The 22,962-nt window shown below is 39.2% G+C and overlaps 2 protein-coding genes across 3 annotated transcripts; both read left to right on the top strand.

The window, feature by feature from the left end:
- The first annotated feature begins 864 nt into the window (after positions 1–864).
- On the top strand, positions 865–1,555 carry LOC119502204 (small integral membrane protein 36-like). Its single transcript, XM_037793033.1, has one exon. The coding sequence runs from the start codon at positions 1,240–1,242 to the stop codon at positions 1,540–1,542; it is 303 nt and encodes a 100-aa protein (XP_037648961.1). The 5' UTR covers positions 865–1,239; the 3' UTR covers positions 1,543–1,555.
- LOC119502203 (monocyte to macrophage differentiation factor-like) lies at positions 1,547–21,468 on the top strand. Of its 2 annotated transcripts, none has more exons than XM_037793030.1 (7): positions 1,547–1,668; positions 16,155–16,236; positions 16,353–16,513; positions 17,396–17,470; positions 17,568–17,669; positions 18,983–19,052; positions 19,662–21,468. In XM_037793030.1, exons 1-7 carry the CDS (start codon positions 1,631–1,633, stop codon positions 19,863–19,865), a joined length of 732 nt encoding a protein of 243 aa, XP_037648958.1. In that variant the 5' UTR covers positions 1,547–1,630; the 3' UTR covers positions 19,866–21,468. The 2 variants fall into 2 exon arrangements, with proteins under 2 accessions (XP_037648958.1, XP_037648959.1); XM_037793031.1 differs by lacking the exon at positions 1,547–1,668 and adding an exon at positions 13,293–13,700.
- The last annotated feature ends 1,494 nt before the right edge of the window (positions 21,469–22,962 follow it).

The following is a 22,962-nucleotide window of genomic DNA, read 5'->3' as shown; positions in this document are numbered from 1 at the left end:
ACATCAAGTGTATACATGCTGTACATTTTGTCTCAAAATCTGCTAATAATCTGTGTGTAATATATGGAACTGGAAGGCAGCCTAAATGTCGCATGATGCAAAAGAGGCTTAAAATGTAGGACAAATTAAAATAAAGTGGAGGACATGCAGAAAACATTGTGTTCATAATCAAAGTGTCTCTATTTTCCATGCATGTCAGTATGAGTTATTGCTTTATTTTTGGTCTTTGTTCCTCCTCCCTCCTTGTCTCCTGAAGTGTTTGTCTGGGTCAAAGGTCAACCTCCAGCTCTGATTCTATACTCCCACCGCTAACGTTGTTGATTGCTGCCCTCTGCTGTCCACCAATCTCACAGTAATCTCATATAACTGCACCACAACAACAGATGACTTGTTGAAACACATGATGCAACTGAAACTTAAAAAGTGTCACCTCCACTCCAACACACACATTTTCATGCCTGCAAACCCACCGCATCATGGCGTGCCTTGTCATGCATCGGCAGAGATTATGAACCCGAGGAGTTTGCCGATAATCCCATCTCTGATTCCCTGGTAGCCTGCAACGAGGAGTCTGACACACAGAGGAGCAAGGCTGCTGTAATCTGTCCAGATTGCATGTTCAACAAAATTACATGACGTCATAGATTTTAGAGAGGAATGTATTTCTCATGTCCCGTGGTTGATGAAGTCTTCTCTAAGCATGTTAGCATTTTTTCTGAGTGGCTTTTTTAGCCGCGCTCTACGGCCTCTATTTAGCCAGATGGCTTCCTCCGTCAATCCCCACTCACAATCAAGATTAAGATTACACCACACACACACACACACACACACACATGCACTCAAATACGTCACATACACATTAATTAATGTTCACTTGCTAGCAGATGATATAACACAGAGTCTGTCACAGTTACAACTGAAGCTTAAGTTATTAAAGGGAGCCATCGATCGCAGAAATTCAAGGTTGGAGGAGTGGTGCGGATTAAAGTATTTTTACCACAAAGCCACGTATCCGCGGCGCTCATTTGAAACGGAGAGGTGAGAGACAGAAGCGAGGGAGGGAGGGAGGACAGTAGGGAGACAGATTGAAGAGGATAGGGTGGGAGAAAGCCCTGCTGTCACCAGCTAGTGTTTCTCAGTCAGTCGCAGCCGTCGATACTACCCTTCCCTTCCTCCTCCGAGGCCTGCGAAGTGCTTGTTCTCCGAGGCCTCAGGGCCGCCAAGCATGAAGCAGGCACCATGGGCTTTCTGGAAAACTACCAGGAGATCGACCCCGTCACCTTGAACCTTTGCATCCTCATCGCCAGCTACGTTATCTTGCTCCTCGTCTTCCTGATATCGTGTATCATGTACGACTGCCGGGGCAAAGATCCCAGCAAGGAGTACGCCCCGGACCCGCAGCCGACCCAGTCTCCCATCAGGCTGGTGGTGATGCAGAGCTCTCCGGCTCCGAAGGGACGGTGGGACGCGGCCAACATGATCACGACCTACCACGAGCCAACGCACGCGGACTTCAGGGAGAAGAAGAGCACGATGGTCTGAGAGAGACACGGAGGACTCCCCTTTGTAAATACCTGACTCTTCTTTTTGTACATTTCTTTTTACACCCCCCTTGTTTCTCGCTGGGACAATGCTAGGATTTGACCTACACAGGACCAGAATTGCACGGTAAGGGAGAGTGACGTGTTGTGTGTAATGCATGTGAAATCCCTCTTTATCTCAAGGATCTCAAGCCAAAGCCTGCTCTGGAGAGGAAATGTCACAACTGATAAAGCACAAGGAATAAAGAGGGCATCTCTGTTGTGTTGTGTTGACTGAAAGGCTTGAGGATTAAGGCTAGGGTTAGGAAAACACACAGAGAAGTGTAGTAGAGGAGAAACTTAACATCTGTGGCTCTTCTTTCGATTTTCAATGAAGCATTTTAAAACAAACCTTAAAGCCAGAGAAACACTTGTTGATCCTTGACGTCTCTGGAATGTATTCCTCGCCAACACACGGATAAAACTATTATCGCCATTCAGGGATTAGTGTTCAACATTTGGTTAAGTCTGGACGGACGGTAACACCTTACGTAACTCCAGGAAGTGTGATGCTCCTGCTGTTGTCAAAGCGGCAGACGGATAGGTGAAAGCTCTCAGATCGAAGGTCCTGACCTGCAACGTCTACTTTTTTATTTAGAGACGTGTCTTTAATCACCCCACCCACACAATGGGAAGATGTTAAGCCTTTGATCGATTCAACCCTCCACTATATAGGCGCAACTATGGCTGTTTACCTGTTGTTCATCTTGAATGTTTCGACAGGGATGGTGACCAGATAAGCAATGCAAAGAAAGGCCTGAGCTTTGAAAGCTTTTCCTTTGTCTCTCCTATCGCTCATATCACTCAAGTGCAGATATGGTGAATATCATGGTGTGGAAACATGCAAACAAAGTTTTGTGTGAACAAGAATGAAGCACACGATAGCTGTGTTTAATAAGCAAACAGTACAGTTGACAGTGGTGTTGCTGTTCTCCTAGTTCAGGATGAATAAACTCATAAGTCTTGATGGGAACTTGTTATGATCGGTTTCTCCTCTAAAGCACTCAATATTTATTCTTTCAGTGGCCTCTGCCGTGACTTTGATCGTTTTCGGCATCTGCTTTTATGCTCCTTCCGGCTGAGTCCGAACAGCTCTGCAGGTCGCTCATTGTAAAGATCTTCCGTGCAGCTCTGTGCAGTAATCACACTGATTGTGATGAATGACTTAAGCTACGGACGTAACATCATGTTACTCATCGATGTATCGTCACGTGACAGAACGTCGTCAATAAAAATAACTCAACTTTTGGTGTTAGACAGGATATGACCAGTGGCCTCCTGGGTGAAAGTCCTGTGTTTGTTCAACCTAATATCATGGGAAGGCATAGAAATAGCACGATATTTTGAGGACAATCTGTGCTTCATGCTAACGCATTTTAGGCTTTTCGCATGTTATTTCACGCCCTGGGTTAATGATGTGAAACCATTATTTACGTATCATTTCACGCCATGTTGTTACTGTGAAACAGTCGCGGTTTTGACAACAAAACCAATTAGTTAGGTTTAGGAAAAACATCATGGTTGGGCTTAAAATAAATACGTAAACTAAGTTACACAAGTACGGAAAACACATCACAAACATCACTAACGTAATTTCAAAACAACTCAACAACACTTTAGGACTCAAACAAGGGTCTCCTGGTTGAAAGTCCTGTATTTCTTGGACCCATCCACCATAAGCGGTCTTTCTCACTTTTTATTCTACGTCACTACCTCTGAGCGTAGCGTATTCAGGTGGATGCGTTTACATTGCAGTCAGTGGAGACGACGTGGTGTGAAATGACACAGCAAAAGCAAGAACGGCGTTCTTATTGCGCGAGAAATGACTTGTCGTGTCATTCATACGCCATTTGGTGAGACTGGGATGGTTTGTTTTGACCCACCCACCACTCCCCCTCCCACCCTTCGCAAACTTTCTACTACGTCAGTTGCTCTGAGCATCTAATAATGACGCGGATGGGTTTACATTGAAGTTATTTGAAAGCTGTGCGTCTCATACAGACACTAAAGGGTGCCTTGGTGCACCAGTATCAAAACGCCGAGGGGCACTGACCACACAGCGGTATTTGAGCGCATCATATTATATATTGTATATCATGTTTATATATACTGTATATGTATTATAGTGCTGATAACAAATAAAGCCCTAGCTGTTATTTACCTGCATTTAGCTGGTTAGCCTAGCATTCCATCACAATTTAAACTATCCTGAGTTAGAGTCAGCTCATACCGCATTCATGTCATGTTGGAATTGATATAATTAACAATTTCTAATTTGTAGATACCATTCATATTACCATCCAAGATGTAATTATGTCTGGGAAACTTTGATTTTTCAGGAAGCTCTGATATAGGCTACGCTACGCAGAAAAATAACTACTGAAGTGCCTGAAAACCAAACAAACATGGATGCCTGATGTTATCTAGTTTATTGTTCAAGATAATTAAATGCTACTTTAATGCATATTGTTTTGTTCAAGGGAAGTATTTTTAACCCTCACATCAACAATCAGACAGCTGTCTTGATTTTGATTTGATCATAGTTTGTCTTTCACTTTTCACGCTTGCTGCTAAAACCATGGTTCTTTGACTCTGACCACTCAGGTTTGACAAGCCTCTAGAGCATATCTGCCTTCCAGGAACAGAAGGCCTATACATAATACTATAGGGAGAGGCTATACAGGAAACTGAATCTTTGTTGGTTAATAAAAAATCTATGTGGTGGCCTAGTACCTGATTATTCAACACACTGTGATTACAGCTCTCAGTCTGATCTGCCAACACTCAACAGAAATAGATCCCACAGCTCTGAGTCTCAGTGAACATGGACAGAAACCTGCAGCTCAGTGTAATCCTGCTCCTTCTGAGAAATGTTTAGAAACCGGAGCTCATTCATAAAATAGGTCAACGCTGTTCTTTGTAGAAAGATGGTAAATACATTATCAAGGCAAATCACAGGTTTTTAAATGTCTATGTATCATATATATTCACACAGACAGGCTACTTCCTCTTGATTTTGCATCCTTTCTTATTTTAATTTCTCGGTTTTATACAGCCATTTACTGCTGACTCCTCACTCCTCTTAACCATCCAGTAGGATCACAAGTGATCAACAACTGCTTCAGTAGCAAATGGCCTTTCTGGCAATCTGCTAGGCTAAAAACAAGCCATAGTCTGTTGTAGGCCACATTTTGGCCTTTGTTGAGGCTCAAAAACTGACATCCATCGAAACGTTTGGTCTCATTTTGAACCGGAGCATCTGCAGATTAATTCCATACTTGATATGTTATGATACACTAAAATTAGGCACAATACAATATGAATAACCCCCTGTTTTTGTTAACTTCGCTGCCATCTTGACTGTAAGGGAGATGGGAGGGACAATTGAATGAGATTCAACTCTTCTGTGTTTGTGAGGGGAGAGGGAGACACACCTGACAGAGATCTGCACTCTACTGAGTACACTTTTATAGCTGATATTAGTGTAATTATCATTATCACTGGATTTCCAACCCGATCTCACAGGAAGGCGTATAAATAGCACAACATTATAAGGATATGCAGACGTGCTTCATGAGAACACATTTTTGTCTTTTCTCGTGTCATTTTTTTTGCAACAGAACTACGGTAAAGGACGTAGTTAGGTTTAGGAAAGAAAACAACTTAGTTAGGTTTACGAAAAACGTCATGGTTGGGCTTAAAATAAGTATGTAAATTAAGTAAAATATGCACCGAAACAACGTAACAGATATACAGAAAACACGTCACAAACGTCACTAACGTAACTTCAAAAATAACTCAACAACCCTTTGGGACACAAATACAGGACTTTCAACCAGGTTGAGTGTTTGTTGGACCCGCCCATTGAAAGCGGCAGTCTTTCTCACTTTTTATTCTACGTCACTAGCTCTGATTGTAGCTTATTTACGCAGATGTGTTTACATTGCAGTCAGCACAGTGTGAATGGCGTACAAATGACATGCCAAAAGCAAGAACGGCGTTCTCATTGCACACAAAATTACTTTTTCATGAATTACTGTGTCATTCATACGCCATTTAGTGCGACCAGGCTGGGATTTCAAAAGATACAGTATGAGGGTATAAATACTGTAACAGAGGCATTTCATATCTGTAATATGTGGAATATTTTGTCTTATAAAGTCATCAAATTTAAATATAGGGAATGTTTTCATAAAATATTGTCAGCGTTTGATTTTCTCTGCAGTAACCAGGTATGGACACGCTGCTTCATAATAGAAAAGAAATCATCCTGAATGTTTGTTACAGAGCAATCAAAGTGGTAGACCTTAGTCTGTGACTGACAGTCATGCCTCAATGCACTCTGACTGTACAGTAATCCTCAGCCAGAGGCACCAGTGTGCTCGTTTCCACCAGAGAGCACGCCAGGCTCAGCCTGTTAGCTGCAAGATTAATTCACTCGTATACAGCAAAGCTCCTGACCTACAACACGTTGTTTAATTTTAGTTTTCAAGGTGGACATTAATACAAGCTGGGACATTTAGATAGTGTGCAAATACAGCATATAATGTATAAGTAATCAGAACTAAAATTAACTGGCAGTTAAATTATATTTATGTAAATAGTTTTATTTTTTTGCAGTACAGCCTGAGTGGACATATTTTAAAATATTTGTTGTGTAATTCAAATTTTCTGAATTTTTATACAGCACCTTCTGTTGAAACCATAATGATGTTTAAAAGTAGTTATAGTCTTGATTTTGCGATATAGTTGATGTGATATCAGGTAGATTTCCTCTGTATATTCATTTCCTCAGCTTCCCCACTGGAGGTGAACTATGGGCCATGCATTCTAGCATGAAACAGTAAACCAATTATAAAGCTGTTTAACCCCGTGTCACACATGTGCTGTACATAAAGCCTCTTTCCCACTTACATGCCTGTCCTACGCGACCGGATTATGCATAAAACCCAGATATTTGTTCACTTTGTGTTCTCAGTATGAAATGATATATGTATATACAATATACTGTATATACATCTGAGGAGCTGAGGGGGAAAGTTTAGGAACAGGGAGGGTGACCCAAATGAAGTCACTCAGCAGAGGCGGAGCAATTTGAAGGCACTTTACATGAAATTAGAAGGGCACTCGGAGATCACAGACCTACACCAAGGCCTTCTTGCAATGTTAACGAAAGTGAAAAATAACGTATGTATCTGCTCTGTGATTCGGATCAGCTCCAGAATGTAATGGGTTCTCCCTTTGCCCATGCTACATCCTTCAACCATCATGAAAATTGGGCCAGTAGTTTTTCCCAAATCAACTCAAACAAACCAAACTGAAAACATAACCTCCTTGGTGGAGATAACAATGACAGTGAACAGGCTTAAAATCAACCCAAACACACATACAAGTCCAAAGGGCAAGAATGCAAACCATACAACAGTAACCAGGGACAGGGAGAAACAACTGAACCACAGTAACAGGCAGACAACAGGCCAAACAGCAGCAGGAGGCAAGTGGCTGATATTTATGTGCTGAGGCTTGATGAGGGAGCGAGGTACAAGTGTGCAGGAAGAACCAGGTGGATCTGGATCAGTGGAGGCTGGTCCATAGAGGCAGACGAGGTTGGTCCTCTTCTATTTTTGAGAGGCAAGAGGGAGATCAAAATATTAAAAAGAGTAATTAGCTGAAATAAACCATTAGCAAATCTCAGCATCATTTATATAATAATTTTCTCTCTTCTCTGGAAAAAAAATCATTATTTAATCAATTCTAATTAAAATGAAAAAGGCTATTAAGACACTCAATAGGCCTATATGTAGGTTTTAATATTTGTGTTTAGTGTGATATACTCTTTTGTTATTGTTATACTGAATGTGAATTTCTTTTGTTTAATAAAGAAAGAAAGTAGAGATAAGTAGCCAACTGAAGGCAGATGGTTTTGTGTGGGTCAATATACAGTACATGGTTAATATAAAACTGCATGAATGATAGAAGACCCTGCACAGCCCTGGTACACCCACACAGGTCTTTCCACTTATTTAGCCTAATTAGACCTTTTCTGAGGACTGTATGGACTCATACTAGATCTGTTGCACCGCTGAAGGCAGAGACATTATTCTTTTATCGTTCTATAAACTAATTTCTTTCTTTCTAGTTTCTAAGTTAAATACAGTTGACCTTGACATGTCCATCCACCAATCATAGTTCTTCTTTTCCTCAAAAAAATCTAAGGAATGCAACAAACGTGTCTTATCTCAAGGAAATTCAGACAAATGTCACGTCCTGATAAGCACAGAAAAGAGTGCATTGTTTGACAGTTTTTCAGAGTCGAGAAAGAGAAGCCAAATGTAAGTGAGAGCTCCATGTCTTTTTTCAACACATTGACTCCCAACTCGTCAAATACCACCACTTGTCAGTGCTCTCGGCATCGGAGACTGACACACGGGGTACTCTTGCGCTACTTTTGGATGGACCGGGGACCGAGTGTCAATCAAGCCCCCAGGAAGAGTTCCGGTCGTTGATCCCAATTTTCGTAGTGACCAAACGGTGGGACTACAACTTCCGGGTCCGTCACGTGATGCCATTGGGTCCAAAAAGACTTTTTCCCATAGACTTACATTGGGAAAGAGACTTCTGTAACTCAGAGGATGATTTTTTTTTTGGTAAATCAACTCAATAGCCCTTATTTAAATTAATTAAAAGTTGTAAAACGCACTAAAAGCTGAATCCAGAGTTATTTCCCTTCCTCCGTTCATGTGAATGAGACCCAGACCGTGACGACATCGTGAGGTTGTGACCCTGTGACCGAGCCATGTGACTGAGTGGACGCTACTGTGCATGTTCCATGGGCCCAATGGATGTGGAAGATTGCCGGAAAATTCGGGTACTTTTCCAGACGGAAGTCCAGCCATTTTGGCTTCATGCGCCACTGAGCAACTTTCATAGGAATAAACGGGGCCCCGCCTCCAACGCTGTATCCAGTTCTCTTAATACATCCATGGTATCAATATATGCTCATTACATGTTTGCCATCTTGTTGTTTCGGAACCAAAAGTGGCACGACAGGACAGTACAGCCGAACACTGAATAAGTCTTTTTTAGGTGACTAAAATGTTCCAATTAACTTTCATGCACCGAAAACACACTGTGAAAGGGTTAAAGTTGTAAGACGAAAAAACACGGACAACTCCCAGACTAGACAACGCCGTGGTAGCGACCTGTCAATCACAGGGTAGCCACGCCCTAAAGCATACCCTGCTTTATGGTGTAGTTGACACTAAATGGGATCATAATTTACTAAATGAACTCGAAAACTTCCGACCTCCTTCTAGAAAAAGTAAAATGGAACTCCACTTAAAGTTCCTACTTGTAAACTCGGGGTAAATCCATCTACCCCGACTTCATGAAGAGGCAGTTGTCTGACGTCACACAACAATGGACAGGCACATTGTAAATGGTAAACCATCAACTAAAAGGCAACATAAAGTACATTTGCCTGTACTTAATTAAAATAATACATACTATCATATAGTAAAACCTGTTCTGCATGTAAATTGACGTCCGTAAAATAAATCTACTCGTGCGTCATTCTTCCTTCTCTATTTCGTTTATAGGCTATATGCATGGAGGCTGCACTGTTGAGAGTACAAATGTGTGTACACTTGCCAAAGAAACATCAGTTTGTCACGGTCAGCCATGTCTTTTTGTTTACGTTTTGGCGTTGTACACTTGGAACACTTTGAGTTCGGAAGATGGGAATTTCAACTGGGAAGATCTCCATACTGGATCAGTCGAGGCCAGGGTTACCAACTAGATGGAAACAGATGGTCGGCTGTGGCGACCCCTAACGGGAGCAGCTGAAAGAAGAACATCCATCCATCCATTATCTGTAACCGCTTATCCTATTCAGGATCGCGGGGGGGGGGGGGGGGGGGGGAGGCTGGAGCCAATCCCAGCTGACATTGGGCGAAAGCGGGGTACATCCTGGACATGTTGCCAGACTATCACAGGGCTGACACATAGAGACAGACAACCATTCACGCTCACATTCACACCTATGGGCAATTTAGAGTCAACAATTAACCTAACCTGCATGTCTTTGGACTGTAGGAGGAAGCCGGAGAAAACTCCTTGCATGCATCTCCTCACAGAAAGACCCCAAGCTGGGTTTGAAGCTGTGACGCTCTTGCTGCGAGGCGATAATGCTAACCACTGCACCACCGTGCAGCCCTGAAAGAAGAACAAACATTTCTTAAACAGTCCATCATGAGTCCGATAATGTAATAGGAGTGCAATGCTAAATCAGTGCAGTACTTTTTAAGCTTAGTCTGTACAAGTCCAAATAATCCTGAGAATATAATCAGGCAAAAATGAGTGAAAACACTGGTGTGGGTGGACCATGGGTATGTAAGAGCTTTAGAGTGATCCACTCTAACAATTAACTAAATGTACCCTGACCTCAATCAAAACAACAACCCAAATCATCCCCATTTTACCATTAAAAATATTGTTACTTATAGAGTCAAATCATTGCTCTCAACTGTCCAACTAAAAGAGACAGGAGTATAGGTGCAAACAGCTGCTAGTGTGATGTGAGAGTGCAGGTTAAACACCAGAGAAACGCCATCAGCCACCGAACAGAGGAGTCGGACCCAGACAGGGAATGTTTACGGCCAGGACAGAAAAATTACCTGTGCCACTGTGACACGCTGCCAACCTGCAGCTCTCAGGTCTGTGTCACATTAGAGGTGTTAGCGTATAGCAGCATGGGCGAAAAAGCAGACTGGAGCCAGAAACAAGGAGACACTGTCCCCTGACATATGGCCTCTGGCGTTCCCCCGTTGTCTGTGCTAATGTCCTTTTTAAAACCCCCAACGTAGACAATGAGCTCTTTCTCTTTGTCTGGATCAATCCCATTCTCTGCTCCAACTGGTACAGTAACGGCTATACGTGCATTACAACAGGCTAGTACACTTCTATTCTTTCTATCTATGGATTTCTGATATATATATAAGACCTATCTTTGTAAGTCACTATTTGTAATTCAATTCAAGTGCCTGTAGGATAAAAGTAGATCGCATTTGTAACAGAAAATTGGTCTCTTTCTGGTTGTGTGAAGCAACCTTCACAGCAATACGAAAGTGTACAGCATGAATTTCATTAAGCCCGAGGATTGCACTTTGGTCTTACATAAACCCTCTGTTATATCTACATGTGAGAGTCACTGATCAAGTTACACTGCTCTTATGCAACTGAGCGGTTACAGCGCAACACTGTGTTCAGTTCACTGTCTGATTGCTGCAACATCAGACACAACTCCCGCTGTTGCTGTACCAGCAGATTTATACATTCCTCGCCCCATGATACCTGCTACAGGAAGCTATCTGTGTGGGATCTTTCTGTAAAACACCTGTCGAAGTTGTAAATACATAAATTAGAGTTTAAGCATAGTTTCAGTTCATGGTGAGTGTAAGCTGCTGTTGACACAATCAGTGTGGTCTGCATTGCATCTTGCATCAGAGAGGATCTTCTTACATAACGTGTGTGCTTTACAAGAACACGTTTTGTTTAACAGGAACATGCGGTTCATCTGCCTTTAGAAGTTGACAAAAATATGGAAGGATTATCAGATTGTATTGAGTCAAGAACATGTTAAACACTTAAAGACAGGTAAAACATTCTTCAAGAAGGCACCTGGATTACATGCAACGTTTGGTAGGCCCTATATCCACTGTAATAACAAAATTAACTGAACATGCAGTAGATGGTCACTTTATATAATCGTACTTTGGCAAGTATTCCCATAATTTCACTTTTGCGTTCTTACACTTAAACAAAATGTGATACTCGTCTCCCACACATTTGCTTATCCGGGTCTGTATTTTTTAAGTTACAAATAGCCTGTCAATAATTTATGTTTTCATGTAGATAGATAGATATTTTCCTATTTGTTTAAACTGAGCATAATGTTCTAGAGCTGACATATCCTGGAGCTTGCTATGCAATGTTTGTCTAAACTGATCTTTTGACATCTGCTCAAATCGATGATCAAATCTAACTACACTATAAACAGTATTAGTGTTTTTTTCTATTGGACAAAATACATAAACAATGTGTGTACCACTTCCTAATAAGTCACCCTTTGTAAAGGGTTTATAAGTCGTAACTAATGGCTTTATTAAAGGTTAATAAATAATCTACTAATGCCATGTAGATTAGTGATCATTCATTAATAAGAGCATTTTTTGGGGTTAACAGGTATAATGAGAATTCCTTTATCTTGTTTTTCCTCTTAATTTACAACCTGAGTGAGTAACTGTTAGTTCCTCGCTCTCTATTAGATGATCAATTCTGGCGTTTCAAATGATAAATAATTAATAAATACATAGATTTTTTACAACAATCCATCAACTGTGCAGTTGTAAACATTAAGACAATACAAGTGCCATGATGGAGGAGACTATTTAAAGGTACATATTTAAAATTTGATGATTGATCTATATAGCAGTAGTGATATTTCCTTTTTTAACCACTATTAAAGGCATTAGTTACAACTATACACCCTTTACAAAGGGTGTCATAGAAAGTAGTACTAGCAGTTTTGCACTTAGAACATTATGTCAGTGTTATTTGTTATTGCATCAGTTTTCTTATTTAACTTTTGGTAAGGAATGCTTTGTACACATGACATGAAACTTAAAGTGGGAGGTGGAAAAAAGTCTTTAACATGCAAATACAGTCACACAAACAGAAACCACTCCCTACAACACAAAGAAAAGACAAAGAGATGAAGGAAATGATAGAAAACTAAAACATTTCCTTGTATTTCTTTGTTTATTTATCTACATGTTTATTTGTTCGTTTCTCACAAACATCCTCAATCTCTCATAATTTGCATTATCAAGCTATCAAACTGATAATAATGCACACAGTGCACTTTCATAGACTAAGCTACTGGAGTTACCCTGCACTATACTCATTTTTTAACAGTATCTTCTGCACTATATTCACTTTTTTAATAGTTGTGTATCACAGCTGTTACCCTGCACTAGATTCAGTTTTAACAGTTTTCTTCATCTCCTTGTATTTTTATATCTGGTATATTTTGTTTTGTACTTTTGTGCTTTGCACAACTAACTTTTTTTACTGCCTTTTTACTAACATGTTTTGCACTATGGAACTGTGATGCTGGAAACTTGAATTTCCCTCGGGATCAATAAAGTTACTATCTATCTTTCTATCTATCTATATATCTATTAGTGACAACACTACACCCTACTAGCAGTTTTGCACTTAGAACATTATGTCAGTGTTATGGCATCTGTTTTCTTATTTTCCTTTTGGTAAATGACATAACATTTAAAGTGGGAGGTGGAAAAAAGTCTTAAACATGCAGATACAGTCACACTGAACATCCCAAAAAAAAAAAGAAAAGTCAAAGAGATGAAGAAAAATAATGTAAAACATTTCCTTGTATTTTCTCTGTTTTATTTATTTATGTATCTACATGTATCTACAAGATCTCAAACATCCTCAATCTCTCATAATAATTTGCATGATTATCCAGACTATCACACTACTCTACAGGACACCGCCTACCTAACATCTGATTGGCTAATTCGCCGGTAGTCTCGCAGCTGATTGGCTAATTTGCAAGCAGTCTCGCCGCTGATTGGCTCTCAGCGCCGTCACTCAACATCTCACCACTGGTTGGGCGGCGAGACACAAAAAGAGATGTTCAGTTGAGCTCAGCAGCTCAGCGGGGGAGTTTCTAATCGACCGGCCCCTCGCTTCTTTTCTGGGGTCTTTTCGGTTTGTCCTGGCTGCTGCTGGTGCTCATGGATATTACAAGCTTAAAGAAGAGGCTCTAAGCCAGTATTTGTTACAGAATGGTATTAAGAAAGCGACTAAAATGGTGCCTTTTGTAGTAGGAGTACTGATGCTGCCGGTGCCTTGTAGCTGCTGCTGTAGAGAAAGTTAATGAGTAGCATCATGTTAGCAGACTAGCTAATGCTAGGCCTTCCGGTTCTGCTGCTGTCAGGACACTTTATTGTTTTATTTGCTGATTTTTTTTATCCTTTTTGCTTCCTGTGGTGAATAAGGCACTGAAATGAAGAGAGTGAACAGCTTTCAGAGGTTTGTGAAATACAGAAATGTCACTGTTTTGATGATGTTTTGAGGCTGTGAGCAAAACATGTGTTCCTTTCAGGTGGTGTAACAGGGATGTAGTGGGTGTAACAGGGATGTAGTGGGTGTAATAGGGGTGTAGTGGGTGTAATATGGATGTATTGGGTGTAACATGGTAGTTACAGTCTCTGTGTAGCTACTGTAATGTTATAACATATGAACAAAAATATGTCAAATTAATGCAGTTTTAATGATAATGATCTGATCACAGAAAATGATTGAATTAACCAGGTCCTGATAGGAAATTCATAATAATAATAATAATAATATTTGTAAAGTCATTTATCATGCAAAGTGCAGCTCATACTTTGGTTCCAGCTTCTCAGATATGAGATGACTTGTTGCCTTTCTCTTTTTTTAATGTCACTATAAATTTAGTATCTTTTTTTTTTTTTTTTTTTTTTTGACTAGCTGGACAAAACAAAGACACTTTAAGATGTCATCTTTGGAAGTTTATTAACTAAATCCCCAAAACACATAATTAATTAATGTTTTGGGGCTGTGAGCCAAAGATTGCTGATATTATTATTATTATTATTATTTGTTAGCATTAACATGTTTTCCTTTCAGATGGTGTAACATGGTAGTTAAAGTCTCTGTGTAGCTACTGTAATATTATAGCATATGGCAAAATAATGTCAAATGAATGCAGTTTGATGATAATGATCTGATCACAGAAAATGTTTGAATTAACTAGGTAGTAATCAACTAAACCCTGATAGGAAATTCATAATAATAATAATAATAATAACAATTGTTTATAAAGTCATTTATCATGCAAAGTGCAGCTCATACTTTGGTTCCAGTTTATCAGGTATGAGATGATTTGTTGCCTTTCTCTGTATCTTTGGGGCTTTTTTTGACTAGCTGGACACAACAAGACACTTTAAAGGTCCCATATTGTAAAAAGTGAGATTTACATGTCTTTTATATTATAAAGCAGGTTTAAGTTATATATAAATACTGTGAAAGTATCAAAACACTCAATTCATGGAGAAATACACACAGCCCGTATTTAGAAACTCTACATTTGAAACAAGCCGTTAGGATTTCTGTCCATTTGTGATGTCACAAATCTACAATATTTAGACCATTTCGCAGTTTTAAACGTGAACATTCTAAATGTGTCCCAGTTTATTTCCTGTTGTAGTGTATGTGAATGACGTCAGCTGACAGGATGTAAACATGGACCCAAACTGTTGCCTAGCAACGTAATTCTGTTGAAATGCACTAAAACGGAGTGTTTCAGACAGAGGGTAAATACAGGTATATTCAGACAGACAGTATGAGAAAAATAATGTGTTTTTTGAACATTAAAGTATGTAAACATGTTCTACTAGAAACCCAAAATACAAACATGAACCTGAAAATGAGCATGATATGTCCCCTTTAAGTTGTCATCTTTGGCTCTTGGAAATTGTGGAAGTTTAAGTTTTTAATTAACTAAATCACCAAACCACAGAATTAAATGAGAAATGTAATGTTAACCAGTATAAGAACCTGTACTATATGAAATGCATTTAATATAGTCTGTCGACACAAGAGTAATTATAAAGTATAAAATGTTATTAACATTACGTTATTAAATGTATTATTTGTTTGGTGAAGTCATATCTCAAGCAGGTTAAAATCAGATTCAGGTTTATTTTGCAAAGTGTATATATATATATATATATATATACACATGGAATTTGACTTTATGCAGCTTTATATTTAAAGTGACAGATGTGTACATATACTGTATGTACATAAAGTGACAGATGATATGTACATATTACCAAAAAATGGGCATTAAAGACTGTAAATTATAATCTAAAAATGTGCCTTAAAGAGTGTTAATAATAATTTAAAAATGTGCATTAAAGACTAAATTATAATCTAAAAATATGCCTTAAAGACTATAATTTACAGTCTTTAAGGCACATAATAAATAGATAGATAGATAGATAGATAAATAAACTTCATTGTTTGTCACAAAGCAACAGAAATTCTTCTTTGAGTGGGCTCACATCAAACAAACAGTGCACATTAAAACACATTTAAAAACACACACATACGTAAAATAGGACTAAAACTGTTAAAACTATGGTTGATAAGAACAGGGCTAACTGGTCAGGGTACAGAGCTTATTTGAACTTATTCAGGGTGATGATCGCTGAGGGAGTACAAGTTTTTTTGTAGATGTTTTTCCGTGCCAGTGGGACTTTGTAGCGTCCGGCCGTACAGTTCAGATAGAGGAGTGAACCAGTTATTTTGCTGACCTGATTAGTTATGCGGGAGACCTTTGTTTTGTGTTTGATTAGGGCAATGTACCAGGATGAAATGTTAATAGGAGTTACACAGTTCTGAACCCGCCTTCCATAGTTGTTTATTTGTTGTTTTGTTTGTTTCCGTGTGTTTCAGGTTTATGAACAGACGGGCCTCTGCTAACTGCCGCTACCAGCCCACCTGCTATGAGCATGCTGCAAACTGCTACACCCATGCAGTGAGTGAATTAATCATTTTGTTAATGACTTAATCTCAAATTCAGAGTTGCTCAACCTCATGATCGCTCTAACAATATCTGTACATCGTTTTAATGCTGTCATTTCATCTCTGCAGTTCCTCATCGTGCCGGCCGTCGTGGGCATGGCGTTGCTGCATCGTATGTCGGACAACGGCTGGGAGCGCATCACTGCCTGGGTGTACGGCATGGGCCTGTGCGCCCTCTTCCTGGTCTCCACTGTGTTTCATATCATCACCTGGAAGAAGAGCCACATGAGGTGAGGAGCAGCGCCATGACGATCCGCCATGTTGGCAGAGAACCAAGACCGATATGTACCGGTTCACAAGCTGTCGTAAAAAAAAACACATATAAGGCAGGAGGACACAGACAAAAGAGCGAGGGACAAAATCATTCCTTTTGTAATAATCAGAGTAAAAGCAATGTTGATCTGTAATTTAGAGTTTTGGAAGTAGTATCGGTGTCCCATCGGAGAATAACAACAACACACATTGACACCTCACTGTTGACAAGATATTTTCATCTTGGCTGTGTTGTGCTTTTGGCATGCTGTTGCTGTGGTGTCATGTGAAACCTTTTCTGTTTTATTGCCTACTGCGTTCATTGAATGAAGTCATCATTTGTTGCTATATTTTTGTTTTTTCATGCGGCTGAAAGCCGTGGAGAAAAATAACACTAAATCATTTTTGCTTATTTCTGCTGTTTCCTACAATGATCATGTGTGTTTTCACTTTGGTTTAAATGTTGTTAGAAGCAGTGCTTTATCACACATTCATGATAGTGGACTTTTTACTGATAACCTTTTGTACATTAGTGCCAAAGTACAAACGCACAAAAGAAAATCAATTTCCCAAATGTTAAATGTTGTCTAAACCCAAGCAGACATACAAAAAAATAAATGAAATGCATTCCAAAGTTGTCAGATATTTTGTTTAAATCAGGAACTATTTGATCAAAGAACAGCACCAAAACAGTATTAACAACCCGTGCTTTTCTTATGATGTCAAGTCAAAAAGCGTATTTTAGATTGACTCTTCTATGGAAACATGATATCAGTTCCTGTAAGAATATGCAAATACTGTTCCTGCTTTGCATCTGTGACCTTGATTAATCAAATCACCTGTTTGTTTGTTTGTTTCAGGAATATGGAACAGTGTTTCCACATGTGTGACAGAGTGGTCATCTACTTCTTCATTGCTGCCTCCTACACGCCTTGGTGAGCGTCACACAGAGGACGGTAAACACTCAGAGGGTCTGGAGTCATAAATAGAGGCGGCCTCATATAGATGTTTTGTTTTCTCGTATCTCCTCAGGTTGAACCTGCGTGAACTGGGCCCTCTGGCAGCACACATGCGCTGGTTTGTGTGGCTCATGGCTGCTGCTGGAACCATTTATGTCTTCAACTATCATGAAAAGTGAGTTTGTATGTGATATTGGGAATTTAGACGCTTTAGACAATTCTACATCTGTTGGGAACTGTCAGTGAATCTTGACTATCTTGTAACTGCAGCAAAACATATGTAAAAATGATCATTAGACAATCCAATGAAACATATTTTAAACATAATTTTTGTTGTTTGATGTTTTAGACATTTTAGTAAACAAAATAAAATAACGATGAATCACTTTTCAAGAGAAATTGCCAAAGAAATCACAGGCTCTAGCTCCTCCAATGTGAATATTTGCTACTTTTCTTAACTCCTTTATATTACAAGTTTTCTGAAAATGTATGTTTAAAAGCAAATGAGGAATTATCTTATCAAATATGTGCTAATTTGCATTAATTTACAGAACAGAAATGTGAACATTGGATTTTCACATTTCACTCGTATTCAATGAGGCATTATCTAATGCTCACTTTTGGTGAATTTAGGAGAAATCTACAGACACAAATAAACAAAGTAGTAGAATAAACACCTAAATGTGTATTGTGGATGTTTTCTTTCCACTAGTCTGAAAGAAGACATGTTATGGAAGCAAAATAGCCAAAAATGTCAAAAATGACCAGAGCATGTAAAACAATGTTTTTGCCCTTAAATTTAGTATCTATGGGTTTTTGGAATATTGGTTATATTTTCACTATTTTCTGGCATTTTATAGATCAAAACGATAAATTGATTAATTGAGAGAATAATCGACAGATTAATCCATAATGAAAAAACAAAGTTAGTGGCAGTCCTATAACCAAGAAGCTACAACAGCAACAAAAGGAATAAAGCAAAGCAAATAGCTTTAAAAAGATTTACAATGTAAATACAAAAATAAACATTATTAGAAAATTGGTGTGGTCTACCAAACTACTCTTCTAAAAAGTTATAATTTGTGGGACACCTGTTAGATTGTATGTGAGGTTTAGTCTAAAGTCATATGTGAAGTTCTGGTCTGCTTTGAATCAGTAGATAAGTGGAAGTTTTAAGACAGGCAAGTTTTATCTTGAGCCCTTACTGACTGAGTGTTAACACCCTGAGCGTTGGCCCGAGCACGAGGTTGTCACAACACGATTTGGCAGCCAGTGAAAGGAAAAAGTCTTCAAAATAGAGAGTCTATATTTGTGGCTCAGGCTTAACAGGTAATATCAGATATTTTTTTCAAACTTACATAAAGATTTGTTGCTCTCCAGTTTTGGTAAACAACTCCTCCTCCCTCCTCTCTCTTGCTCGTGCCTGAAATTGGCTTGAATTTGCGTCACACTGATCAGGTCGGTGAACACGTTGTTTTGTCTTTACAGGTATAAAGTTGTTGAGCTGGCCTTCTACTTGATGATGGGATTTTTCCCCGCGTCAGTCGTGACATCAATGGTAATATTTTTGAAAAATGTGTTTTATTTCCTCTTCTAGTTTCACAGCAGAATGAAGATTAGTTTAATTCATCAGTTTTATTAATACATGTGTTGGGATCCATATCAGAAAGTGATCTACACATGCAAAAACTGTCATCCTGGCTCTAAATCTCACATTTTTGGGGTTGTGCAAATGTGTAAATATTGGTTCTATGAGGGTTTTCAAGGAATTGTACTCCGTGATAAACAAGCGTCAACATTTAAATCTCTTTAGTTTCTGCTGCCCTCTTGTGGTCTCATTGAATATATCACTTTTATATCCCACCATGATATGTTCTAATGTTAACGCTCTACTCATTTGGCATTTACTTTACACAGAAATTCATTTATTGCACATCCTCAGAGGGAATCAAACTGAATCCTCCGCTCTCTTTAATACACATTATTTCTATACAGTATTAACTTGCACACTGTTTAACACCACTTCTCAGCAGAATAAATGAAACATAGTTTCAAGTAAAGGAAGGGTTCTAGTAAAACCATTCAAGTCTATTTTGTAACCATGTGAACACACTCAACCTGCAGTCTGCTCATTTATTTCCTTTCCTTTGTTTTGTGCGTTCCGCAGAGCAACACAGAGGGCCTTCAGGAGCTGGCCTGCGGTGGACTCATCTACTGCCTCGGCGTGTTCTTCTTCAAGAGCGACGGCGTCATCCCCTTCGCCCACGCCATCTGGCACGTGTTCGTGGCGCTGGCCGCGGCCGTGCACTACTACGCCATCTGGAAATACCTCTACAAGACCCCCAGCGCAGACGCCCTCCTCCAGTCGTGACCACAGCCAGGGGTGCTGGACGCCAGTTCTCCACCTTCCACCATGTGAGCTGCACACGGACTCCCTCAACTGCCCGCTGAAGCTGCAACGACGACAGCCGTAAAAAGTTTACGAAACCGTGAATTGTTTACCGTTTTCTAACGCGGAGAACAGATTTTTTTCAGCGTCTCCATAACAAGCAAAAAGCTACTTTCTAAGCTGTTTTGTACGATTTCAGTCTAAGAAAAAAACAACCTTGACAGCGAGGGGAGGGAACTTAGACTTTTTACAATGAACCCTGGCACATTCATGAGTCTTTGAGAAATTTGATAGGAGTCTTTTTGTATCACTTGAAGTGAGTCACATTCCACATAGGGGTCATTTTGGGTGTCAAAACGTGGTATTTCATCCATTCCGAACACTGGGGATATTGAGTGAGGTGCTAAAAATCAGCTCTTATCAGTAGCAGGGCTGGGTATCAATACCACATTTATACTTTTTTCTATACTTTTTTCGATACTTTGCTTTTTGAGAAATATAAACACATATCTCTAAAAAAACAATTTAAAAGAAAACCAAAGATCTTAAACGTAAACAGTGATACAAGAACTTTGGAGAAAATTAGATTTAAATCAGGAACTATCTGATCAAAGAAGAAGTAGAGTACAAATCTGACCAGATATTTGATGCCAACGTTTCATACTCTGTACGAAAACGTACTGAGGCTTTATACCCAGCCCTCGTCAGTAGTTAAAGATTTGAAGTGTTTCCAAGTCGGTTAGGAAGGAAAGAAATGACAAAAAAAAACTCAACGGGAGTTCGGTCATTTGTTTTCCCCATTTTCTTTTTACAGTGATTTACATTGTAAACCCATGTGATCCACATCACACACTCATGTGACCAATTCATGTATTTTTCGGACCAGTATCCAAATGCAGTCCTCTGTTTTCAGGGATCCACAGTTTCTCCTGTAAGTATTTAGCGCCCCCTGCTGGCGGGCTGCTGTAAGAAAGGCGATTAACAGCATTTCAGGGTCGAGGTGGGATTTTGTTAAATGAGCCAAAACGATGAGAGAAAATCAGTTCAGGTAACACGACGAGAGAACTTTTTCCACTTTCTTATTAATGTGAACAGTGTGCTGTAGAGTGTGTTTGCACGACCGTTGTACTGTAGTCCAGTATTACATTTCCACTGATTCTCTCTCTCTGTTTTTTGATTTGCACCACTAGGACAAACTGTTTCCTGTCTGTGTTCTGATCCGTGGAGAAAACCTCATGTTCATGTTTTTGTCTCCTGCTGTTGGTTTTTGTAAATTTGCTTCATGGCTCCTAACATGTGTTCCTCTTAGTGATGTTTGGAACTGAATGATTGCGTATCTCTTAACTTGTGGCTCTCGTTGAAAAAAATGACTTCCTTAACCACTGTGTTTTGTAATGTTTGTATATTCTGTCGTTTGTTCCATTGATTACATGATCCTGGCCTTTTGCAGGGGGAAACAAAACTGCTGCTTCTTGTCTGTTCCATTGGCTGTTAATGGTGCTGCTGCATATATACATGAATGCTCCTCCACTATACTGGATATCACCTTTCTAATGTGACAATAAAAAAGTGATAATTCTCCAGACCAGAGTGTCATTCTTTATAAATTCAGTTTGCATTCACTGTCTGTTTTTTGTCAGTGGGCACTCATCATCAGATACAATCATTTCCTGCAGGGACAAAGAAGAAACTAGAACCTTTGTGCACTGTTTCGGACAGGATTTTAAAAGAAATTTGGACAGATCATTTTGTCACAGCCTGACTTTAAAACTCTGACAAAAACAGGAGACACATGTACCAAAAAGTCATAAGAATGGATGGGAGGAACTGATGATTAGAGCTCAGTAAAGGTAAACCTCTTTCAATACCAGCGCCAATACAATATCTGACTTTCACTGTCAACTGTCAAGTCTTGTGTATACACAAGATTAATTTAAAACACCTGTGTGGGTGTTCAGAGGCTTTGTACTGTGCATTACAGTACCCACACTGCCATACTATTTAGTATGCCAGAAAACAATATAGTATGTCCCAATACATACAATATCAAATACAGTATACCAATAATACCAGGATGTCCTACTACATCCGGTCGCATTTTGCAAAAATGCGAGCCAGCATGCTTTTCTGGCTATTCTGACACACAATCCTCTGCATGCGCAGCGGATATGTGAGCAATTCAAGGCACAATGTCAAGACGAAGTAATATGTCCAATTGTATGCATACTGCATGCACATACTTTTGTAACGGCTGTAGTTTGTACGAAAAGGAAAAAGAAAGTGTCGCCTTTTCTGTTGGGAATGTCGCCACACACACCCAGTTTGTACTACTGCAAATGTAAGGGCTCTCATCAGTGGGCTGTAGGCTCAGTCACTGTGTTACCTCATTCAGCGATAGATAACAGACATTTATTTAAATGAAAATCTTAAAAATATTATTTTAAAGGACTGATGATGGAAACATTGATTAAAAGGCATCCGCCACCCTCATCTCACTTTCAGACTCAGAGGGATATTTTACGGTGGATCCTGTTAGTTTGGAGGTCTGCAAAAGTTTTATTTGAACCTTTATTAAATTGTCTTGAAGGTTTCTATTTTTCCTGAAAAGGCCTTATGTCCCAGTAAGACTTTTAAATCTGCAAATATAGAAGGAGTAAATCTGACTAAGCATTCAATGCCAGCTTTCAGTACTCAACCCTTTTTGATTCTGAGGTTCAAGCTTCTTTATAAATATACCTTTAACTTTTATGATGCCTGAGTTTCGGTATACCAAAACAATACTTTAGCTTGAATAGTATAAACATAAAAAAATACCACAATAAGCCAAATTTCTCTAACAAATTTGTTTTTTTTAAACACAAAGCAGTCGTACAACAACTTTAATAATCTAAAATAAATCAATAAATAACTGATCAAATTAGAAGTAAACCAGACTAAGTATTTAATGCCAATGTTCAGTATTTGGCAGTTTTTGATATTTAATGCTAGAGACACAATTCAGTGGGTACAAGCCCTAAAATGTTTCAGTTGCGTCGCCAAATTATTACCAGGTTTTGATTTAAATATCAAAATTATACTT

The sequence above is a fragment of the Sebastes umbrosus genome, chromosome 14, assembly GCF_015220745.1.
Source record: "Sebastes umbrosus isolate fSebUmb1 chromosome 14, fSebUmb1.pri, whole genome shotgun sequence".
In the NCBI taxonomy this organism is placed as follows: domain Eukaryota; kingdom Metazoa; phylum Chordata; class Actinopteri; order Perciformes; family Sebastidae; genus Sebastes; species Sebastes umbrosus.
This window is presented reverse-complemented; position numbering and strand designations above follow the sequence as displayed.